General features: G+C 50.9%; 1 protein-coding gene across 1 annotated transcript in view; it reads left to right on the top strand.

The window, feature by feature from the left end:
* The window catches only part of OTOF (otoferlin), a 189829-nt gene that overhangs the window by 108553 nt on the left and 61542 nt on the right, over window positions 1-19734 (top strand). The window contains exons 6-8 of the mRNA XM_039532355.1: window positions 13117-13193; window positions 18980-19106; window positions 19443-19497. Of these exons, the coding sequence (XP_039388289.1) occupies window positions 13117-13193; window positions 18980-19106; window positions 19443-19497 (259 nt within the window). The remainder of the gene's footprint in view (window positions 1-13116; window positions 13194-18979; window positions 19107-19442; window positions 19498-19734) is intronic.

Raw genomic sequence — 19734 nt, forward strand, 5'->3', positions numbered from 1 at the left:
CAAGCCATTGGGGGTGGTAGGCTGAGCTATGGGGGCCAAGGTGGTACCAGTAAGCTGGGAGAAGGTTCCCCCAGGCAGTGATGGAGTCTCAGCCTAATGGGTGCTCTGGGCAGGTGTCTACCTCCCCAAGGAGGGGCTCTGAGCTGCTCTCAGTACATCCCACCCCGAGCAGGGAGCTGTCCTGTTGGGGTTCATTGCAGCCCTGAGCCTCTTCCCCTCTCCTTGTGGGTGCTTGAGGGCGGATGGCACAGGGGAAGGATGCAGGGGCCTGGGGTTGGCCTCGCTCTGCCCTGGCACTCACCCCATCAATGGTGTTTCCCCTGAACAGCGACGCACACGGAGACCCCAGGTATCGGGCGCGAGGCCGGTGGTGTGTGTGTGCTGGCGTGTCAGCCCTGGCGTGGCGCGTGGCATGGTGTGGCATTGGAATGGGGGCAGGGCTTCCTTCTGCTCATTCCCTTTTCCCCACTTGCCCTGGGGGTGTGGGGCTTCCATGCATATCTATCTACCTGCCTGTCTGCCACACCCCTCCCCACTGTGTCTGGGCCCTGCGGGTGCTCCCGTCTCCCTGCCTTGCTCTCTCAGTCCCGGAGCCCTGGCCTGCCTCGTGGACGTTGCGGTGAGGTTTTGCAGTGGTTTGCTTGATTGCCTGGTGCATGAGCTCTGGGGGCGCGTGGGGGGTGAGGTCTGTGTTCTTGCAGCCGGGCGGATTGTGTCTGAATCGACTGATCTTTGTGATTTCAGAGCTAAGGGGAGAGAGAAAAAGCACCTCATTTTGCCATTCAGGTACCCTGACCCTACCCCCCACCTCCCTGCTAGCAGGGGTCAGCGCTCCCTCTCCAGCCTCAGCTCGTACTCTCAGTAGCAGGGCTGTGCCGCTGGTCTCTCGTCCCCACGTTTCTGGTTGGCGTGAAACCTTTTTCCTTCCGGACAAGGGCCAGAGTACAGGGTCTTTGTGAGGCCAGGATCTGTGGTCCTGCCCCAGTGAGCCCATCTTCTGGGGCTGGACCCAGGCTCACGGCTGGCACGTGGAGGATAACAGATCAGACCCAAGCCCCCTGTGTTCTCCTGTGCCTTGCTCCTGGTTCGACGGGGAGGGACAGCCCCAGCCCTGGAATCGACACTGGGCACCGCCAAGGGCCACGTGTTCTGGCCCCATCCAGAGAACGTTGGCCGACGGCAGGGAAGAATTGAGAGGGACGGTCAGGCCCTGCCCAGGGTTCAGAGATCACCCATGTAATCACGGAGCTCCACGCTGCCCTGTCAGCAAGCCACCATGCTGGGTCACTTCCAGCCTCCCGCCCAGCTGAGCGTGCTTTATAACCCACAGCATCTAGCACGTTAGGGCACATACAGCAGCAGGGGAGAGGGCACTGCCTGGCACAGTGGGGGTCTGAGTCTAGTAAAGGGGAGCAATGGCCTGGGAAGGTTGAATACAACTGCTGTAGCCTGCTGTGTCACTCCTCCACATGACAGCCCCTGTCCTGGCTCCCCAGCAGGGTTTGTTCCCTAGCTCTTCAGAAGTAAAAGGGTGTAACACTACCACTTGAGCTAAAGGAGAAACTCCATTCGCTTTCAGCAGCAGTAGATTGTTATCCACTAGAGGAACTGGCCACTAGAGGGGGACACAGCACACTGAAATTCACTCGGGTTCACTCATGTGCATGTGTGTGGGCAGGTACACACACACCTGGATGGAGAGAAACAAATCAGACTTATTAAGTGCCATATGTGGGGATTTAACTGGCTCCTTCCTGTCTATGGGACTAGGGCTGCTGAATTGTGACCACAACAAAACGATGAACATTTAACCCTTTTGAGTATTAAAAGCAAATGCTACCAATTATGTTTTACCTTTTAAGGCCCAGAATGCAAGCCCTTTAGCGTGGGTGTGTATATATATGGCATATATGCATATGTCTGAGTTGCCATCTTTTGGCATGTGTATGTATATATGTTAGTTTTTGTGTTCTCTTTTCTCTGCTATTTACTTGTGTCTGGTTATTGGCTGATGAGTACATGTATAAATATATATATACACACAGAGATGCAAAGCTGCCAGCGAGCCATTTATTATAGATGCTTATTTCATGCCTGAGTCTACTTTGATGTCTCCCTCAGCACCAGTACGAGCTGCTGCTTCTTTTGATGTGGTTTTTGTAGTTTAAGGGCCTGATCCATAGCCCACTGAAGTCACGGGACAGACGCTCGTGTGCTTTGGCTCCCGTTTCAATTCCCCTGGTGTTGTCTTAATTTATCTTAATGAAAATACCTAGGGTCAAATTCCCTGCTGGCGGGAGGGGGGCTGTGTGCGCTGATGTCCAGGGGCCGGTGGCACATCTCTCCCGTTGTCCGTCCTTCCACCGGGGTTCACGTACAAAGAGCCCCTGTTGGTTGGAGGCAGCGGGAGGAAGGTAGTTCTGCTAGGCAGTGAGGGAGCAGGGAGGAGGCCGGGTAGCCCAGAAGTGCGCGAAACGCCCCCTTGTGGAGTAAGTGAGTCAAATCTGGACATTCTGCAAAGTGGAAAAGGGGGAAGAAAGTGATTTCCCTAGAGAGAGAGTCCCTGTCTGCACCATCAGGTGGCGTGAGACTCTCCCAACAGTCTGTACTCAGTAACTCCACGCCCCGTGGGCTCTAGCCAAGCGTGGGCTGCCAGGAGAGCAGAATTTAGCACCTGCTGCTCCGGGATGCAGGCCTCTGAGAGGCAATCTCCACCAGCTATTCGTAGTACCGGGTCTTAGATCATCCATGTGGACCTCCATCCACTAGAGGGAGACGTAGCCGCCAAAAGAGCTTGAGCATGTCTGATTGCAGCCAGCAGAGGGCAGCAGTGTGCTTGCACAAGTGCAGCGGACACGCATATATTGTTTTGGTTATTATATTACCATGGCGCCTAGGGGTTGCAGTCACAGATTGTGCTTGGTGTAAAAACACAGAAAAACCAGTCCCTATCTGAAGGAGCATACAACCTAAGTGTAGGGCCAGAGGGAGAGATCTAGACAGACGGGGAGTGCAAGGAAGCAAGGAGAGCTGGTCCGCGTGACAGGCAGCGGTCTCAGCACATCAGTATTGCTCGCACATTCCAAAATCATGAGACAGGCCCCCCAAATCATGAGATTCACTTAAAAATCCAACAATATTTGGCTTTTGGTGTCTGTGTTTGGGGGTCACCTTTTCCTGCATTTCTTCACTATCAGGAGGGCTAGAAACTTGTTTTTAAAAATGAAAGTTGGTTCTCAGAGATTCACGTGACCCCAGGAGCTGGAGCTTTAAGACAAAACCCCAAATAGCAGGAGGCTGGTGATAAAATTGTGAGAGGTGGCAACCGTGCTGGTGTTGAGGTTTGGTAGGGGAGTTTTAAGGAGGACAGTCAGGTGGCTTTGCAGATGTTTTCAGGAAGTTTCTGCCATGTATAGTGGGGGGCATGAGTGAGAACGTGAAGGTGCCTTTAATTCCCTGCCTTCTCTCTGCCTGGACTCAAGACGTGGAGTGAGACGCCTTGACCCTAACAAGAAATGCCACCGTGCCCTCACTTACCAATAGCTCAGCCGCCTGCTGTCAGAATATCCTGGTGAGACACAAAGCGTGAAATTCCCCCTGTGCCGAGGGCCAGTGCAAGGAGCTTAAGCGGAGGTGAGACTTTGTACTGGCCCCTCTGCACAGGTGGAATCTCGCCCCAAGGGAACCCTGACCAGGCTAGGCGGCTTCGAGCCAGGAGTGGGAATGGACCATGTGTATTAGGCCCACGTGCTGTTCTCGGGGTCCCCGGGGAAGGTCATTATCTAGGACAGGGGTGGGCAAACTTTTTGGCCCAAGGGCCACATTGGGGTTGCAAAATTGTACGGAGGGACAGGTAGGGAAGGCTGTGCCTCCCCAAACAGCCTCGCCCCCTCCCACTTCCCCCTTCAGAACCCCCGACCCATCCAACCCCACCTGCTCCTTGTCCCCTAACCGCCCCCTCCCGGGACCCTCCACCCCTAACTGCCCCCAGGACCGCACCCCCTATCCAGCCCCCTTCCTCCCAGTCCCCTGACTGCTCTGACCCCTATCCACACCCCCGCCCCTTGACAGGCCCCCCCCCCGAAACTCCCACACTTATCCAACCACCCTCATCCCCCATCCTCTGACCACCCCCAGAACCTCCGCCCCATCCAACCTCCCCCTGTCCCCTGACTGCCCCCCAGGACCCCCCACCCCTTCTCCAACCCCCGGCCCCCTTACCATGCCGCTCAGAGCAGCATGTCTGGCAGCCGTGCCACCCAGCTGGAGCCAGCCACGCCGCCGCGCTGCTCAGCAGGAGCTTGCAGCCCCGGCACTCAGAGCGCTGCCCGCGCAGTGGCGTGGCTGCGGGGGGCGGGGACAGCAGGGGAGGGGCCGGGGGCTAGCCCCCTGGCCAGGAGCTCAAGGGCCGGGCAGGACGGTCCCGTGGGCCGGATGTGGCCCGCAGGCCGTAGTTTGCCCACCTCTGATCTAGGAGCTCAGTGAATTCATCTGCCCCATTCCTCCTCACCAACTGCTCCCCTTCCAGCTTCTGCGCGCAGAGCAGCAAACTCCGGTTAACAATCAGCCGGGTCCATTAGCACTAGAATTTGTTAAGTTCTCTCTCCACCCACTCCCTTGCTCTTCGGCCTCCCAGAGTTCGAGGCTGAGAAGAGCAGAGGGTGACATGACATTTCTCCAAAAGTACCAGCGCACATCAGAGCATGTCTGCCGTTCCACGCAGCCGCGGGGCAAGCCAGAGGCTCCAGGAGCGGAGCAGAAAGGGACGAGGAGGGGAAAGCAGCCTGGGGCAAGGAAGGGAAAGAGAAGTGGCAGGAAAAGGAGGCCGGATCAGACTAAAGGCATGCGGACGCACCAAAGAAAAGGGAAACAGAGAGGAAAGACAAGACAGGAAAAGGAAACGGCTGAGGGCAGAGAGGAGGGACAATGTGCTGAGATTCAGAGCACTGAGTCAGGGCCTGGATACCACGGGGATGGGCGTGTTCAGGATCAGGACTTTCTGATGAAAACCAGGACACCACCGTGCCCACCAATTCCTCACTCCTCCATTCTCTGATCAGCCCCAGTGGAAACCCAGAGGATTCTGGGAATGGGGGCATGGATCTGGAAGAGCATCCTGAATTCTTTCACCTCTCCGGGGTGTCCCAAATTCCAGCCTCACTTTGAGGGACTCTGATCCATTGTGCGAGGGCCCCCGGACGTATAAAACTGGGTGAGGAAGGTGGTGCTGCCTGGGGTGGGGAGAACGAACACACACACACACTATTCATTCATCTGCAAATCACCTCCATCTCCCCTGAGCTCCACTGCTCTGTTACGTGGTCCCCCCATCACCCCCTATGGCGGACGCTCAGTGGATGCTCATTCAGAGGTCTAAGGAGGGTTAGACCTAGAGAGACGGGTCCAGGTCCTAAAGGTGACCTCTGAACCCAAACCTGACCCCGGTGGCATCAGCGTTCGGGGCATTTGGGGATGGGTCCCTGCGTGATGGCCAGCTCCACTTAGCCGAGTTAGAGGGGACCGAGAAAGCGGCCAGGGAAGGGGCCATACGTACGTTTTATTGACTGGCTGATGCCGGCAATCAGTCTGTAAACGGTACCCACGGGGTTTGTTTCCCTTTTGTTCCTTTGCTGCCCGGCCGCTCGCTTCAGCAAAGGCAAAGAGAAGACGAAAAGGGGCAAAGACGGCGAGCACAAGTAGGTGTCCTCTCTCCGCGCGCTCGCGCTATCTCCCGGGCATGGCTGGCGGGGTGGAGCCGACCTCTGGGGCGCTCCTCCTCTGAAACTCTCAGCCGCCAGCCGCCGGGCCCAGGGGAAACCAGTTCGCTCTCTCTCAGGGCTGCGGCTGGGAGGCTGGACGGTTTTCTAAAAGACACGCCCTAGTTCTGACAGGAATTAAATCGGGGCAGTCCTAGCCTGCGTCGTTCAGACGAGATGAGCATCGTGGCCTTATCTCTTATGAACCTATGGCCCCTCTCTTGGCAGTGTGAGCAGAGGGCCCCAGGTCAGAGTGGGCCTGGCAAGCGAGCAATCTCCTCTCCTCCTCTCCCTTCGGCAGCCCAGCCCTGGCAGAGTGGAAGCACGTTGGCAGAGCTCAGTGTGGGTGCTGGGCTGGGGGCCTTCGGTCTGCAGGGCTGTCAGCTGAGCACTGATCAAAGAAAGAGCCCAGGACTGGGGGCTTTTTTCCCAGCGAGACCCTGCTAGGGCCAAAAGTGGGGTTTGAGCCCGGGATCTTCAGTGCTAAAAGCATGAGCCTCTACTTATTGAGCTAGAGGAGTAGCTCCGTTAGCTGGCAGCAGTAGGAGACTTTTATCCTCTTACAAGGACCAGCTGATAGAAAGGGACAAAGAACCCACTTTCTCTGATGTGTGTTAAGAAATGGCACTAAGATGTTTCAAAGCCATATTCTGTTTCTCTGTTGTATCTGATCCAAGTCTCCCCCAGCTCTCTCCCAAGACAGACTCAAACTTGTTCTCCCTTATTTTAACATCCACATTTTTCAGCTTTCCGATTCCATCCTGTTCAGAGTTGGCTTTTGCTGCGAGGACTCCCTAGTGCTCCCTGGGGGCTAGAGAGCAAACTCGGCAGCACTGCTCCGCCTGGATCCCTGGCTTTGTAGGGGCCAATCGGAGGGTGCCGTTGGCTGGTTTCTGAGCTCTCCGGTTCAGCTGTGGTGACCATGGCTTACCGTGTCTGCGATGCCTTTGGCATGCCCAAGGTGAACGAGGTGATACGTTACGGTAGCGTACGGTGCTAGCCCACCCCCTGGCCTCTCACCTTCTTACTGGGTGAAAATGACTCCAGTGCAAAGCCCAGCTCACAACCCCACTGGATTGACTTGGTGCTGACTCTCTGCCCTGGAGAGAATTTCAATCCACTCTGAACAAAGGAATAGGAACAATACTGGTTCCCATGGCCCTGCACCTTGTGCCAGGTTGGTATCGGACACTGACACTGGTACAAATGAGTGGAGGATTCTGATTTGGCAGCCTCAGGGCTGCTCTAATTTACACCTGGCTGCCCCATGCCCCAAGGGGCCATGCCACTCTCTGTGGATGATTGCCAGGGTGCGTAACATTTGGCCCACCACCCCTGCCCTCAGCCAAGCGCTCGGTGCCGGGCAGAGGTGGCACAGAAGCAGTTATGGCGTTTCTGTGACCATGCAAAGACTTGCGTACGGAGGGGAAATCCTCAGGGGGTCCTGACCCACTGGCTTTGCTGGGTGGGGGTGTTAGATGGGGGTACAGGGGCCGGCCACTGGTTTTCAGCTGACATCCTGTCTCTTTAAGGCACTATCATGGATGTTTGGTTTGAACGCAGGAGATGAAAGACGCCAGTGACCCCTCCCCGTCTCCCCCCAAAAAAGTGATGGTAAAAAGTCAGTCAGCTGTGAATAATTCAGCGGCAGCCTGTAACCAGATCCAGGCCTAGGCCCCAGCTGGGACACAGGCAGTGGGGAGAGGCGGCCAGGACCCCTGCACATACACATGCCCACAGGGCGCCTCTCTATCTGCACCCCCAGTGGGAGAGACAGGGAGGGGAACCCGGAGGCTGGATTTCAAAGTGACCCGGAAAAACCCCAGGCCGGAGCCCTTTGCAAAGGGCTGGTGCCACCTGCAATGACTGCGGAGCAGGCCCTGGCATCTCAGGTTCTCAGGCTCTCATCCAATATTCATTCAGGGACGGTATCAGCTCTCCACCACCGCCCTCCCAGCCAGCTCCCTTCCCCTCCCCTCTTTGTCTGGGGGGCGGGGGGCTTAACCTTTGTGTAGTACAGCAAAGAGCCAGAGGCACTGGCAGCGGCGAATCAGCAGGAGATCCCCTCCTCGTCCACCCCCAAATCACCCCCAGGCCATCCCGGGAAACTCAGCACGGCCAGAGGCTTCGTAGCACACCCGCCCCCCCCAGGCGGGCTCTGGCAGGGATGGCTGCTGCGTGGCACCAGTAAAGCCGCCGTCACGCGCCCTAGCAGCCAGGTAGGTGCTCTCCTGTCTCTGCCGATCTCTCGGGGAAAGCCGGACTGTGGACTGTCAGCTGGTGAAGGTAGAACCTGGCTGTGCATGGAAATGGGGGGTCCAGGGAGGGGGGAGGTATTTGCCATCTCTCACTTTACCTGGACCTGAAAGGGTGACAGCGATGGGAGGGTTGGGGACAGGCGGGGGGAGCGAGCTAGAGCGTTCTCTGTCCAACGAAACCCCTGTGAATTTCTGTCGTTGGCAGCCACGAGGATGTGCCAGTCCTGGATGCTTCTCTCTCTCTCTGTCTCTCTCATTCACTCTTTCTTTTTTCTCTGGAAAGTAGGAATTTTTCTAGCTCTTCCCCATTGCCGTGTGGCCGGCAGTTTGCTGGGTCCTCGCTCCCAGAGCATGCAGCCTTTAAGAAAAAAGACCGAAAGAAGGGGAAATTGCCTCATTCCTTACTGAGAATGGCAGGAGCGGGGAAGGGGTGCACGTGTGTGGCAGGTCCTAACCCTGAGCTCTTATTGATGGGGGAAGCCTCCTGTTCCTATGAACCCTACTCCGCCTCGGTCAGCCAGGGCTGGGAACCCTCCTCCAGCATGGGCTAGACGATCCGGTAGTGACCTTAAGGCAAGACACATATTTTGGAGCCGCCGTTTGCACTGTGTCGCAGGGGAGCTGGCCCCTTTAAATGAAGCAGATCCGGCTCCAGTGCCAGCACAGGGGTGTCCTCTGTTGACTGGATTCAGAGGGTGGGTGAATGAGGCAGAGAGCTGGGCTTGGGGACGAGGTCCCTGGAGAGAGTTGCAAAGGTCCCCGGGGACACTGAGGGCAGCGGTGGGGCAATCATGGCAGCCTCCTAGTGAAAAGATCAGACAGTACAGGGGGCTATTCGTAGTCCTCCCTTGAAATATTTAGCAAAGCGCTGGAGCACATAAGAACATAAGAATGGCCCTACTGGGTCAGACCAAAGGTCCATCTAGCCCAGTGTCCTGTCTTTTGACAGTGGCCAGTGCCAGGTACCCCAGAGGGAATGAACAGAACAGGGAATCATCAAGTGATCCATCCCCTGTCGCCCATTCCCAGCTTCTGGCAAACAGAGGCTAGGGACACCATCCTGGCTAGTAGCCATTGATGGACTTATCCTCCATAGTCTTGACCTTCACAGCATCCACTGGCAAGGAGTTCCACAGGTTGACTGTGTGTTGTGTGAAGAAATACTGCCTTTTATTTGTTCTAAACCTGCTGCCCATTAATTTCATTGGGTGACCCCTAGTTCTTGTGTTATGAGAAGGAGTAAATAACACTTCCTTATCTACTTTCTCCACACCAGTCATGATTTTACAGACCTCTGTCATATCCCCCACTTCGTTGTCTCCTTTCCAAGCTGAAAAGTCCCAGTCTTATTAATCTCTCCTCATATGGAAGCCGTTCCATCCTCCTAATCATTTTAGTTGCCCTTTTCTGAACCTTTTCCAATTCCAATATTTTTTTTTTTTGAGATGGGGTGACCACACCTGCACGCAGTATTCAAGATGCGGGTGAACCATGGGTGTATATGGAGGCAATATGATATTGTCTGTCTTATTAGCTATCCCTTTCTTAATGATTCCCACGTGCAAACCTTCAACCAGACACTTAAACCCATCCCTACTCAGCAAAGGGCATAAGAACATGCTGAATTGTACGCCGGTGCTGAACTGGTTTGCTGAGCCAGATTAGACGTGTGTTGAAGGGCTGTGCTGAATGGGAGCTGTGATTGGAATGAGTCCTTTCTTTGCCATCCATAGGGGAGTTTTAGGAGCATTATTTTCTTCTCTGAGCAGCCCACCCGGCAGTACTACAACACCCCTGCCACACCCCTCCCCACACACACACACGCCATCTGCCTTCTTTTTTGTTCACAAATTAAAACAAACCTTAATATTTAATAACATGGCTTCAGTGGCTGTTCATTATGTGCTAATCAGCTGCCAGTAAGCTGCTGTCTTGTACCACCCCTGGGCCGGAGGTGGATTTGGGTTTGGAGCGACTAATTAAAAAGAACAACATTTAATTACATCTGGAGGAATAATTGCAGTCCTGCCCAAAGGCTCAGAATCTGCTGCAGTTCTCCAGCTGCCAAGTGGAAGCAGGATGTTGGAGAGAATGATGTTCTTAAAGCAAAAGCTCTTTGCAAGCTGAATACTAGACGGTGGTTGTTAAGCAGAGATCAGTCAGTACATTTATACACTGCTTTGCAGTTCTGCTCTTTCCTCAATCACCTCCAGACAAACTCACACGTGTGGAGTAACAGCAAGGAGAACTCTGGCCTTTGAGTTTAACCCTGCTTACATCACTTCAGTCCCACTTAAACGCTGCATGGACATGGGTGACGGGTCTTGTGCCTTGCCCTACTGCACGGGGTGACTTTCACTCATCGTGAATGTACAAATTATCCAATGGAACCTTTTTTCCCCGATCCTCATTGCTGTGGATGTATGTGTGACCCCCAAGCAAATTCCTACTCAGAGATTAGCAAACAAACTTCAGCCATTGGGTTCTTCACAAGTAGTTCACTCTATAGCTGCAGCTGTTTGCTCTTTGGTATTTGTGGCATAGGACTGGCCAGCTGTGCCATGTGGCCTTGTTTCTGCTTCTTGATGTCTGGCGAATAGCGAAGAATACTCTTTCTGATCCTGATTTCCAACTGAATCATTCTTGAAATGAAAAATTCATGAAACTTTCCAGATTCAGCACTATTTTCACCAAGATAACTGGTGCCCGTCCAAGACCAACAGCAGATAAAATGATTTCACAAGTAACAGTGAACCCCCAGCTACAGCTGGCTGAATAAGGGATTTTTTGGATCTCTGGCAATTCTGAAAAATGGAAACAAAAAATGGTTTGGGGTAGAAAAGATGTGAAACATTTTCAACATTTTTGGCAAATCAAAGTAAAAAAGAAATTGTTTGGGGTCAAGCTAAATGTTTTGTTCTACCCAAAATGAAATGTTTTGTTTCAATTTCGAGCATTTTTCAAGTTTTCTAATTGTTTTAAATTACATTAAATTTCTAAACCAAAAGTTGTTTCCAAGTGAAAAATCCAAACATTTCATTTTGAAAATGTTGAAATGAAACATTTTGATTTTTTTTAAATGCGAGAGGGGGTCAGTGCTTTGAAATGAACAATTTGGAGAAATCAACAGGAATTTGTGAAACCTTTTAGTCAAATCAGAATTTTTCAGCTAAAAAATTTTGGTTGAAAAATTTCACCTAGCTCTTCCCCCAACTCAAATAACAGTGAAACCAACGAGCAAAAATACTTGCAATCAGTTGTTATATTACTTGACAAGCTCTGCATATTTATTATGCCATCTTATGAAATCAACCCAGTCTGCGGTGCTAAAGTTGTCAATGTATTAAAGACCTGTATTTTATTAACCCCGCATACCAAGTTCTGTTCAGCCTGGGAGCCAGTATATTAAATTATTGTTATGTCAGATTAGCATATTATACTGAACCAACCACAAACACCACTAAATGTTTGCCATGGCTATTTAAATTCACATTGGCTGTGTTTTGAACCCACTTTGTGCCTAGCTTTGCCTTAGTTGCATGACGTAGTTTTAAATCAGATCTATGACTGCAGGCAGCAAATATCTCCAACAGCCGGTGATGGGACACTAGCTGGGGAGAGTTCTGAGTTACTACAGAGAATTCTTTCCCAGGTGTCTGGCTGGTGGGTCTTGGCCACATGCTCAGGGTTTAGCTGATCACCATATTAGGGGTTGGGCAGGAATTTTCCTCCAGGTCAGATTGGCAGAGACCCTGGAGGAGGGGGAGAGAGTTTGCTTTCCTCTGCAGCATGGGGCATGGGTCACTTGCAGGTATAAACTAGTGTATATGGTGGATTCTCTGTAACTTTAAGTCTTTATACCATGATTTGAGGACTTCAGTGACTCAGCCAGAGGTTGTGGGTCTGTTACAGCAGTGGGTGGGTGAGGTTCTGTGGCCTGTGAGGTGCAGGAGGTCAGACTAGTTGATCATGATGGTCTCTTCTGCCTTTAAAGTCTATGAGTCTAAGGTAGCCAGAATACCCCCTGATCCCCATTTTTAATGCCATTATAAATCAGCAAGTGTTGACCACATAGTCTAGCAAGCGTTTTTTCCTGGCAGGAATGTCCGTGGGGCTGATGAGTTTTCAGTGAATATTAACAGCAAGTGAATTTGAACCCATAAGTGAGAATATTTATGCCAGAAACCTGAAACACTTTCATCCAATCGGGCAAACATACAAAATACCAATCCAAAGTAATCAACGCACTTTGGCTTTCAGGGGCCAGCTCCTCAGTGACTATAAATTATGGCTGCTCCGTTGCAGTGAATGGCGCTCCAGGACAACTCGCGCCAGTTAAGGATCCAGCCCCGGATGCTGAATATTTGCAGGGAGCGGCTGGCAGACACGCTGCAGGCCAAGTCTTATGGCTCAAAATGATTCAGGGTGAAAATTCCCTCTGGTGCAGAGACCAAGCACAACCGATGTGGGATGTTGGTGGTGCTTGGCGCTCGTGCGGGCCCCTCTGCGTTGGGAAATCCACCCCCCGCTGACCTGTGGCTGGTAGGCAGCTTATGGACAAAAAGTCACATCACTGAAAGAGTACGTGGTGCGTCACCGTTGTCAATTTGCGGTGTCTTGGCACCATTTCAGCCTGGTGTTTTAGGCCCAGTTTGGGGGTATTCTGGCTCTAGCCTGGGACAGGCTAATTAGTATTTAACCTTCAGAGTGGACTATTTTAGCTGATATTCTCACCCTAGTTTGGGGTATGGGTACTCAGCAAGAGAGGCCGAGTGGTCTAGTCGATAGAGCACTGGACTGGGACTCAGGAAAGCTGGATTCTATTCCCTCCTCTTCTGCTGGGTGACCCTGGGTAAATCACATCGCTGCTCTGTGCCTCGGTTTCCCCATCTGTGAAATGGGGCTGATGATGCTGACCTCCTCTGCAAAACACTCTGAGATCTACAGATGAAAATCTAGATGGCATCTGAGTCCCAGAGTAGAATGTCCTGGTTTGGGGTAGGTTAATCCCCCGAGTGCTCTTCTGTTCAGAAATGCCCAGACAAAAATATCTGCAACTACCGGATTCAATGAGTTCTGCCTTCTGCCCCCACTTCTTGCAGAGCTGGGAAAGGAGTCTTTTCCGCCATGAAGCTGGGCAAGATCCGGCCCCCAAAGGAGGACCCTCACCGAAAGCAAGGTACGTGCAGCTGTGCAGAGCTGGGCCCCAGTCAGGGGAGAATACGTCAAAGCCTGGGTGGCCAGGCAGCTGCTGGCTGAGTTAGCAGTGACATTACGAACTTGTGCTGTTCCATTGCTTCTTTATGTTGTATATTGCAGACCGACTGGGGGGCCCGGGAGAGGGAGGGTGAATGTTTAAAAAAAATCATCTTTTTTTTAAATGTTCCATTTTTCATCAAAACCAAACTAAACCCTCATTCTCAAGGTTTTTTCTTCTTCCCCCCTGGAAAATATGGGGGGAGGAAAACAGGTTGGTTTGTTTTTTCATTTTCTTTCAGTTCAAATCAAATCAATTTTTTTCATTTAGATGAAAAAAATTCAAATTTGGGGGGAGGGAAAAATCTTGTTTCTTTTCAAATATTTTCCATGGAAAATCCTTACCATTTGCCAGCCAGCCCGAATGAGTGATAGGCGGACAGATCTGTAGGCATGCTTAGGATTTTTCCCCATGTGTGGAGACATCAATGGAAATAGAGCCACAGGAAAGGGATTGGTAGGAAAAATGAGACATAAAAGCTGTTACAAGGAGGGGGATGAAAATTGTTCTCCTTAACCCCTGAGGACAGGACAAGAAGCAATGGGCTTAAATTACAGCAAGGGAGGTTTAGGTTGACCATTAGGAAATAATTCCCAACTCTCAGGGTGGTTAATCACTGGAACAAATTACCTAGAGAGGTTGTGGAATCTCCATCTGTGACTGTGTGCTGAGCATCTGAGGTCCATCTGTCAATCACTCAATCAAACCAAAAAAAAACAACACAACAGACACCCCCAGGCTGGTGGTTCATTTGTTATTTAGATTTAACCAGCACAAAAAAGTTTTTTACAGTACCTACTGGTCACTTAGAAGTCCAAACCACCAGCAGTTCCTTAAAGTGCCCAGCCTCAGGCCTCCGTCCAGACACACCTGTCAGATATGATGATGATTCCTAAGAATCTTACTTCATCATATAAAAAGGTTCTTCCAATCCCAAAGGATCAGCCATTACAAAAAACACGCTACAGGCAATCAATTTTTCTAAGCTAAAAAATTTATTAAAAGAAAAGATAGAGAGTGTTGGTTAAATGATTAATCTACAGACGACTTGAATTCAATTCTTGAGGTTCAGATACACAGCAGAGATGAGCTTGTAGTTGCAAAAAAGTCTTTTAGAAATAGTCCAAGTTCCATATTCAGGGTGGCTCCAGTCAATGACTGGGGATCTCAATCTTATATGCTTAGGGTCCCCTCTTGAAACCCAAAGCAGATCTGAGATGAAGCAGGATCGTGTCCCAGGCTTCTTATACATTTCCAGCAGCCTTTCGGCCTGAGAAAACAATAGGCTTAACTTCTTCTCCCAAACATCCTGGCAATTAGCACAGAGTAATTTATCCATTAAACAATTCAGATACAGGTTAGCACAACCTTCAAAGAGACACATAGACAATAATACTATTTCACTCAAGTATCATCATAAATGTTAATATTCCTTTTTTGATCTTTGAATTAAAACTATAGCAATAGACAAGACTTGTTTGCTCAGGTCTTGTAATGTCAGCAAACATCTCCCCTTCTACCTCTAACAATGCAGACTTGCATTTCAAAGCTCTAGTCATTTACAGATCTTCCTAACCTGTCCTCAAGGTTCACCCATGGGTCAGGTCAGTCTGGGAGGTAATTAACTCTTTCTGGCCCTGTCATCTTTCAATGAGATATTATATCACAGTCATAACGTCACACCATCATTGGAGGTTTTTAAGACCAGGTTGGACAAACACCTGTCAGGGATGGTCTAGTTATTACTTAGTCCTGCCTTGAGCGCAGGGGACTGGACTGGACGACCTCGAGAGGTCCCTTCCACTCCTACACTTCTCTGATTAGAGTTTTGGAGAAGGAAGGCGCTATAGAAATACGATACTGATACACACCTCGGCACCTGCCCTGCGTCGCTGTTCAAAACACATGGGAGCTAAGACAAGGGAGCGTTGATCTCTGGGCAGGATGCACGGGTGAGGGCAGGCTGGGCTGCGGGGGCTGGGCACCGTGTGCAGCATCAGTGCAGGGTGTAATGGAGGAATATCCTGTCCCCATCCATCCATTTCTCCCCCAGTGCCGTGGCTCTGTGTTACCAGCTGCAGATGCCTCTCTGCTTACATAACCGTGGCAGCTCAAGAGGGCTGTAGCGGGCTCACCTGGCTTAGGTGTAATTACCATGTCACCTCGGTGCTGGCAGCTGAGAGGCCAGGAGACGTGTATGTTGCACCCTGTGATTACAAGGCCGCTTGCCTTGCATTGCGCTAATATCGAAACACACTGTGCGGTACTTACCGTGTCACTAGTGGGTCGAGCAGTCACGCGTGACCCAAGCGGGCGCTGTCACACGATAGGTTAGTGCTCTGTAACGCAGCCTCCTTTGCAACAAAACAAGGATGGGAAGAGAAGCATCGGACTGGCCAGTGGGAATAAACGGAGCAATGGTGCATCCAGCACAGTGTCAAACCTTCTTCTCACCACACCAGACAGATCACTGGGCCCTCTGCTTGGTGTCCTGCCCCATTCTGTACCAGAGCTGGTCCATCTTATCCAGTATCCCAGACTGGAGCAGACCTAGCACCTGTCTAGCTTGGCTTAGTGACAGTTCAGTGTAGACATGACGATGGGTTTCTGAAAGCTCTAATCCCTGGGAGGGAGCGGGGTAGTTTAACATGGTGCTGGAAGATGTAACTAGGGACCATGATGTGGAATTGGGAAAAGGAAACTCAAGATAAATATCACAACAATCTTCATCGCAGAGATTGATGGGTTAGGCAGTGGAATAGGCTCCCAGGAGAAATGGTAGAAGGAAGCCCCTTTTCAGGAAACATTTCAAACTAGACCAGATAAGACATGTGCTGTAAGGAACAAGCCTGGGGAAAATGGCCTAGATGTTCAAAAGGAAGAAAGGAGAGTAGCAAAATACAGACTCTGGAGTTCAGAAAAGCAGATTTTGATTCCCTCAGGGAATGGATGAGCAGGATCCCCTGGGAGGCTAATGTGAGGGGAAAGCAGTCCAGGAGAACTGGCTGTATTTTAAAGAAGCCTTATTGAGGGCACAGTAACAAACCGTCCTGATGTGCAGAAAGAACGACCAGCTTGGTGTAACAGAGAAATCTTTGATGAGCTTAAACACAAAAAGGAAGCTTACAAGAAGTGGAAACGTGGACAGATGACTAGAGAGGAGTATAAAAATATTGCTCGAGCATGCAGGGGTGTAATCAGGAAGGCCAAAGCACAATTGGAGTTCCAGCTAGCAAGGGATGTGAAGGGTAACAAGAAGGGTTTCTACAGGTATGTTAGCAACAAGAAGACAGTCAGGGGAAGTGTGGGCCCCTTACTGAATGGGGGAGGCAACCTAGTGACAGATGATGGGGAAAAAGCTGAAGTACTCAATGCTTTTTTTGCCTCGGTCTTCACAGACAAGGTCAGTTCCCAGACCGCTGCACTGGGCAGCACAGTATGGGGAGGAGATGAGCAGCCCTCAGTGGTGAAAGAACAGGTTAAGGACTATTTAGAAAAGCTGGATGTGCACAAGTCCATGGGCCCAGATCTAATTCAGCAGAGGGGGCTGAGGGAGTTGGCTGATGTGATTGCAGAGCCATTGGCCATTGTCTTTGAAAACTCATGGCAATCAGGGGAGGTCCCAAACAATTGGAAAAAGGCAAATATAGTGTCCTTCTTTAAAAAATGGAAGAAGGAGAATCTGGGGAACTACAGACCAGTCAGCCTCACCTCAGTCCCTGGAAAAATCATGGAGCAGGTCCTCAAGGAATCTATTTTGAAGCACTTGGAGGAGAGGAAGGTGATCAGGAACAGTTAACATGGATTCACCAAGGGGAAGTCATGCCTGACCAACCTGATTGCCTTCTATGATAAGATAACTGGCTCTGTGGATATGGGGAAAATGGTGGATGTGATATATCTTGACTTTAGCAAAGCTTTTGATATGGTCTCCCACAGTATTCTTGCCAGCAAGTTAAAGAAGTATGGGCTGGATGAGTGAACTATAAGATGGATAGAAAGCTGGCTAGATCGTCAGGCTCAACGGGTAGTGATCAAAGGTTCAATGTCTAGTTGGCAGCTGGTATCAAGCAGAGTGCCCCAGGGGTCAGTCCTGGGGCTGATTTTGTTCAACACTTTCATTAATGATCAGGATGAGGGGATGGATTGCACCCTCAGCAAGTTCGCGGATTACTCTAAAATGAGGAGAGAGGTAGATACGCTGGGGGGTAGGGATAGGGTCCAGAGTGACCTAGACAAATTGGAGGATTGGGCCAAAAGAAACCTGATGAGGTTCAACAAGGACAAGTGCAGAGTCCTGCACTTAGGACAAAAGCTACAGACTAGGGACCGACTGGCTAAGCAGCAGTTCTGCAGAAAAGGACCTGGGGATTACAGTGGACAAGAAGCTGGATGAGAGTCAACAGTGTGCCCTTGTTGCCAAGAAGGCTAACAACATATTGGGCTGTATTAGTAGGAGCATTGCCAGCAGATCGAGGGAAGTGATTATTCCCCTCTATTCGGCACTGGTGAGGCCACATCTGGAGTATTGCATCCAGTTTGGGGCCCCCCAATACAGAAAGGATGTGGACAAATTGGAGAGAGTCCAGTGGAGGGTAACGAAAATGATTAGGGGGCTGGGGCACATGACTTACGAGGAAAGTCTGAGGGAACTTGTCTCATTTAGTCTGCAGAAGAGAAGAGTGAGGCGGGATTTGATAGCAGCCTTCAACTACCTGAAGGGGGGTCCAAAGAGGATGGAGCTCGGCTGTTCTCAATGGTGGCAGATGACAGAACAAGGAGCAATGGTCTCAAGTTGCAGTGGGGGAGGTCTAGGTTGGATATTAGGAAAAACTATTTCACTAGGAGGCTGGTGAAGCACTGGAATGGGTTCCCTAGGGAGGTGGTGGAATCTCCAGCCTTAGAGGTTTTTAAGGTCAGGCTTGACAAAGCCCTGGCTGGGATGATTTAGTTGGTGTTGGTCCTGCTTTGATCAGGAGGTTGGACTAGATGACCTCCTGATGCCTCTTCCAACCCTAATCTTCTATGATTCTATGATTCCCCCATCTCAAACATTTATGATCTAGTCTGGTATTCCACTTTCTGCCACATCCAAACAGACAAACGGTCCATCCAGTTCAGCATCTCACCTCATATTATACAGGAGCTGCCTGTATCCCTCTTTATGCCACTCTGTGCCACATCTGCAGTCCATGAAGTCTGGTATGCTTTCTCTGGCTGTAGCCAATCCCAAGTGCTTTAGGGGAGAACATGGGACCCCCCATACACCCATCATACATCTAATTGAGCAACACTGAACCATAGGGGGAAATTCTTCTTGATCCACCATGTCCTGAATTTATGAGATTTGCTAGCCTTTCTAACTCTTCTCCTGGCCAGTGTAACTGCAGATATTATGCTAATTTCCATGTTTCTGATCCTTTGTGGTTTTTAATCCTCCTAAGATATTTGCCTCCATAACATCTTACAGCAGCAAATGTCACAGGCTAATTATATGCAGCACAAAAGCAGACTTCCTCTCTCTCGGTTTGAAAACTGTTCCCTGTAATTTGATGCAGTGACTCTTGCCTTTGCATTCTGGGTTGGAGGAATAGGAGTTACTGACTGGCCTTGGCTGAGCCGTTCGGTATTTAACGCGCTATTATATAGAGGAGACACGGGCACCAGGGAAATTCATTCTTTTGTCTGTGTTCATGTGCGTCCGTCAGATGAACCTGCCATTCTGGAGACAGAAGACCTGGACCGGAAAGCTATGCGGCTCGGAGGAGGCCTCGACCCAGACACCATTTCTCTGGCTTCGGTCACAGCTGTTACCACCAATGTGTCGAATAAGAGGTGAGGGAAGGATGTGAGCCAATACGAGACAGGAAGTGACATCACACGTCCCACAGTCCAGATGCACATTCCGCTTGCATTGGGGGTGGGGGGTGAAGAGCCAGGGTTGTTACCGTGATGGCTCTTTAAAGACCTGCCTGATAGTTTGCCACCTGCAGAAGGCAAAACTCGGGGCGGGGGTGAGGGTGGGGGTTCATATCGCTTACATCCAGAGAGAGAGGCGGGAAGAGACTCTACAACTTTGCAAATAGTTTGTCAAGGGCTCCACATCTGCAGCAGCCAGAATACGCTGTTCCTCTCTTTGTTTTATGACCATTAATTTTCCCCCCTTCAAAGGTCAAAGCCTGACATTAAAATGGAGCCCAGTGCTGGCCGGCCAATGGATTACCAAGTAAGTGGAGCCACTGTGACCCCTTTCCTACCCTCCACATGCTCCTGGGGCTAGAGGCTGGGGGGAGGGGGCCGGAATGCCCTGCTGGGGAGGTTAAAAGAGGGAGGGGGAGGAGGAGACTCCCTGAGAACATTTGAGGGACCCTCCAAACTCAGCCGTCTGCGTCGCCGCTCTCAGGCCGGTTGGGAAGTTTATTGCGGACGGGCTAGGAAACGGTGCACGCCAGCGGCTGAGGAA

The sequence above is a fragment of the Mauremys reevesii genome, linkage group 3 (assembly GCF_016161935.1).
Source record: "Mauremys reevesii isolate NIE-2019 linkage group 3, ASM1616193v1, whole genome shotgun sequence".
NCBI classification, from domain to species: Eukaryota; Metazoa; Chordata; order Testudines; family Geoemydidae; genus Mauremys; species Mauremys reevesii.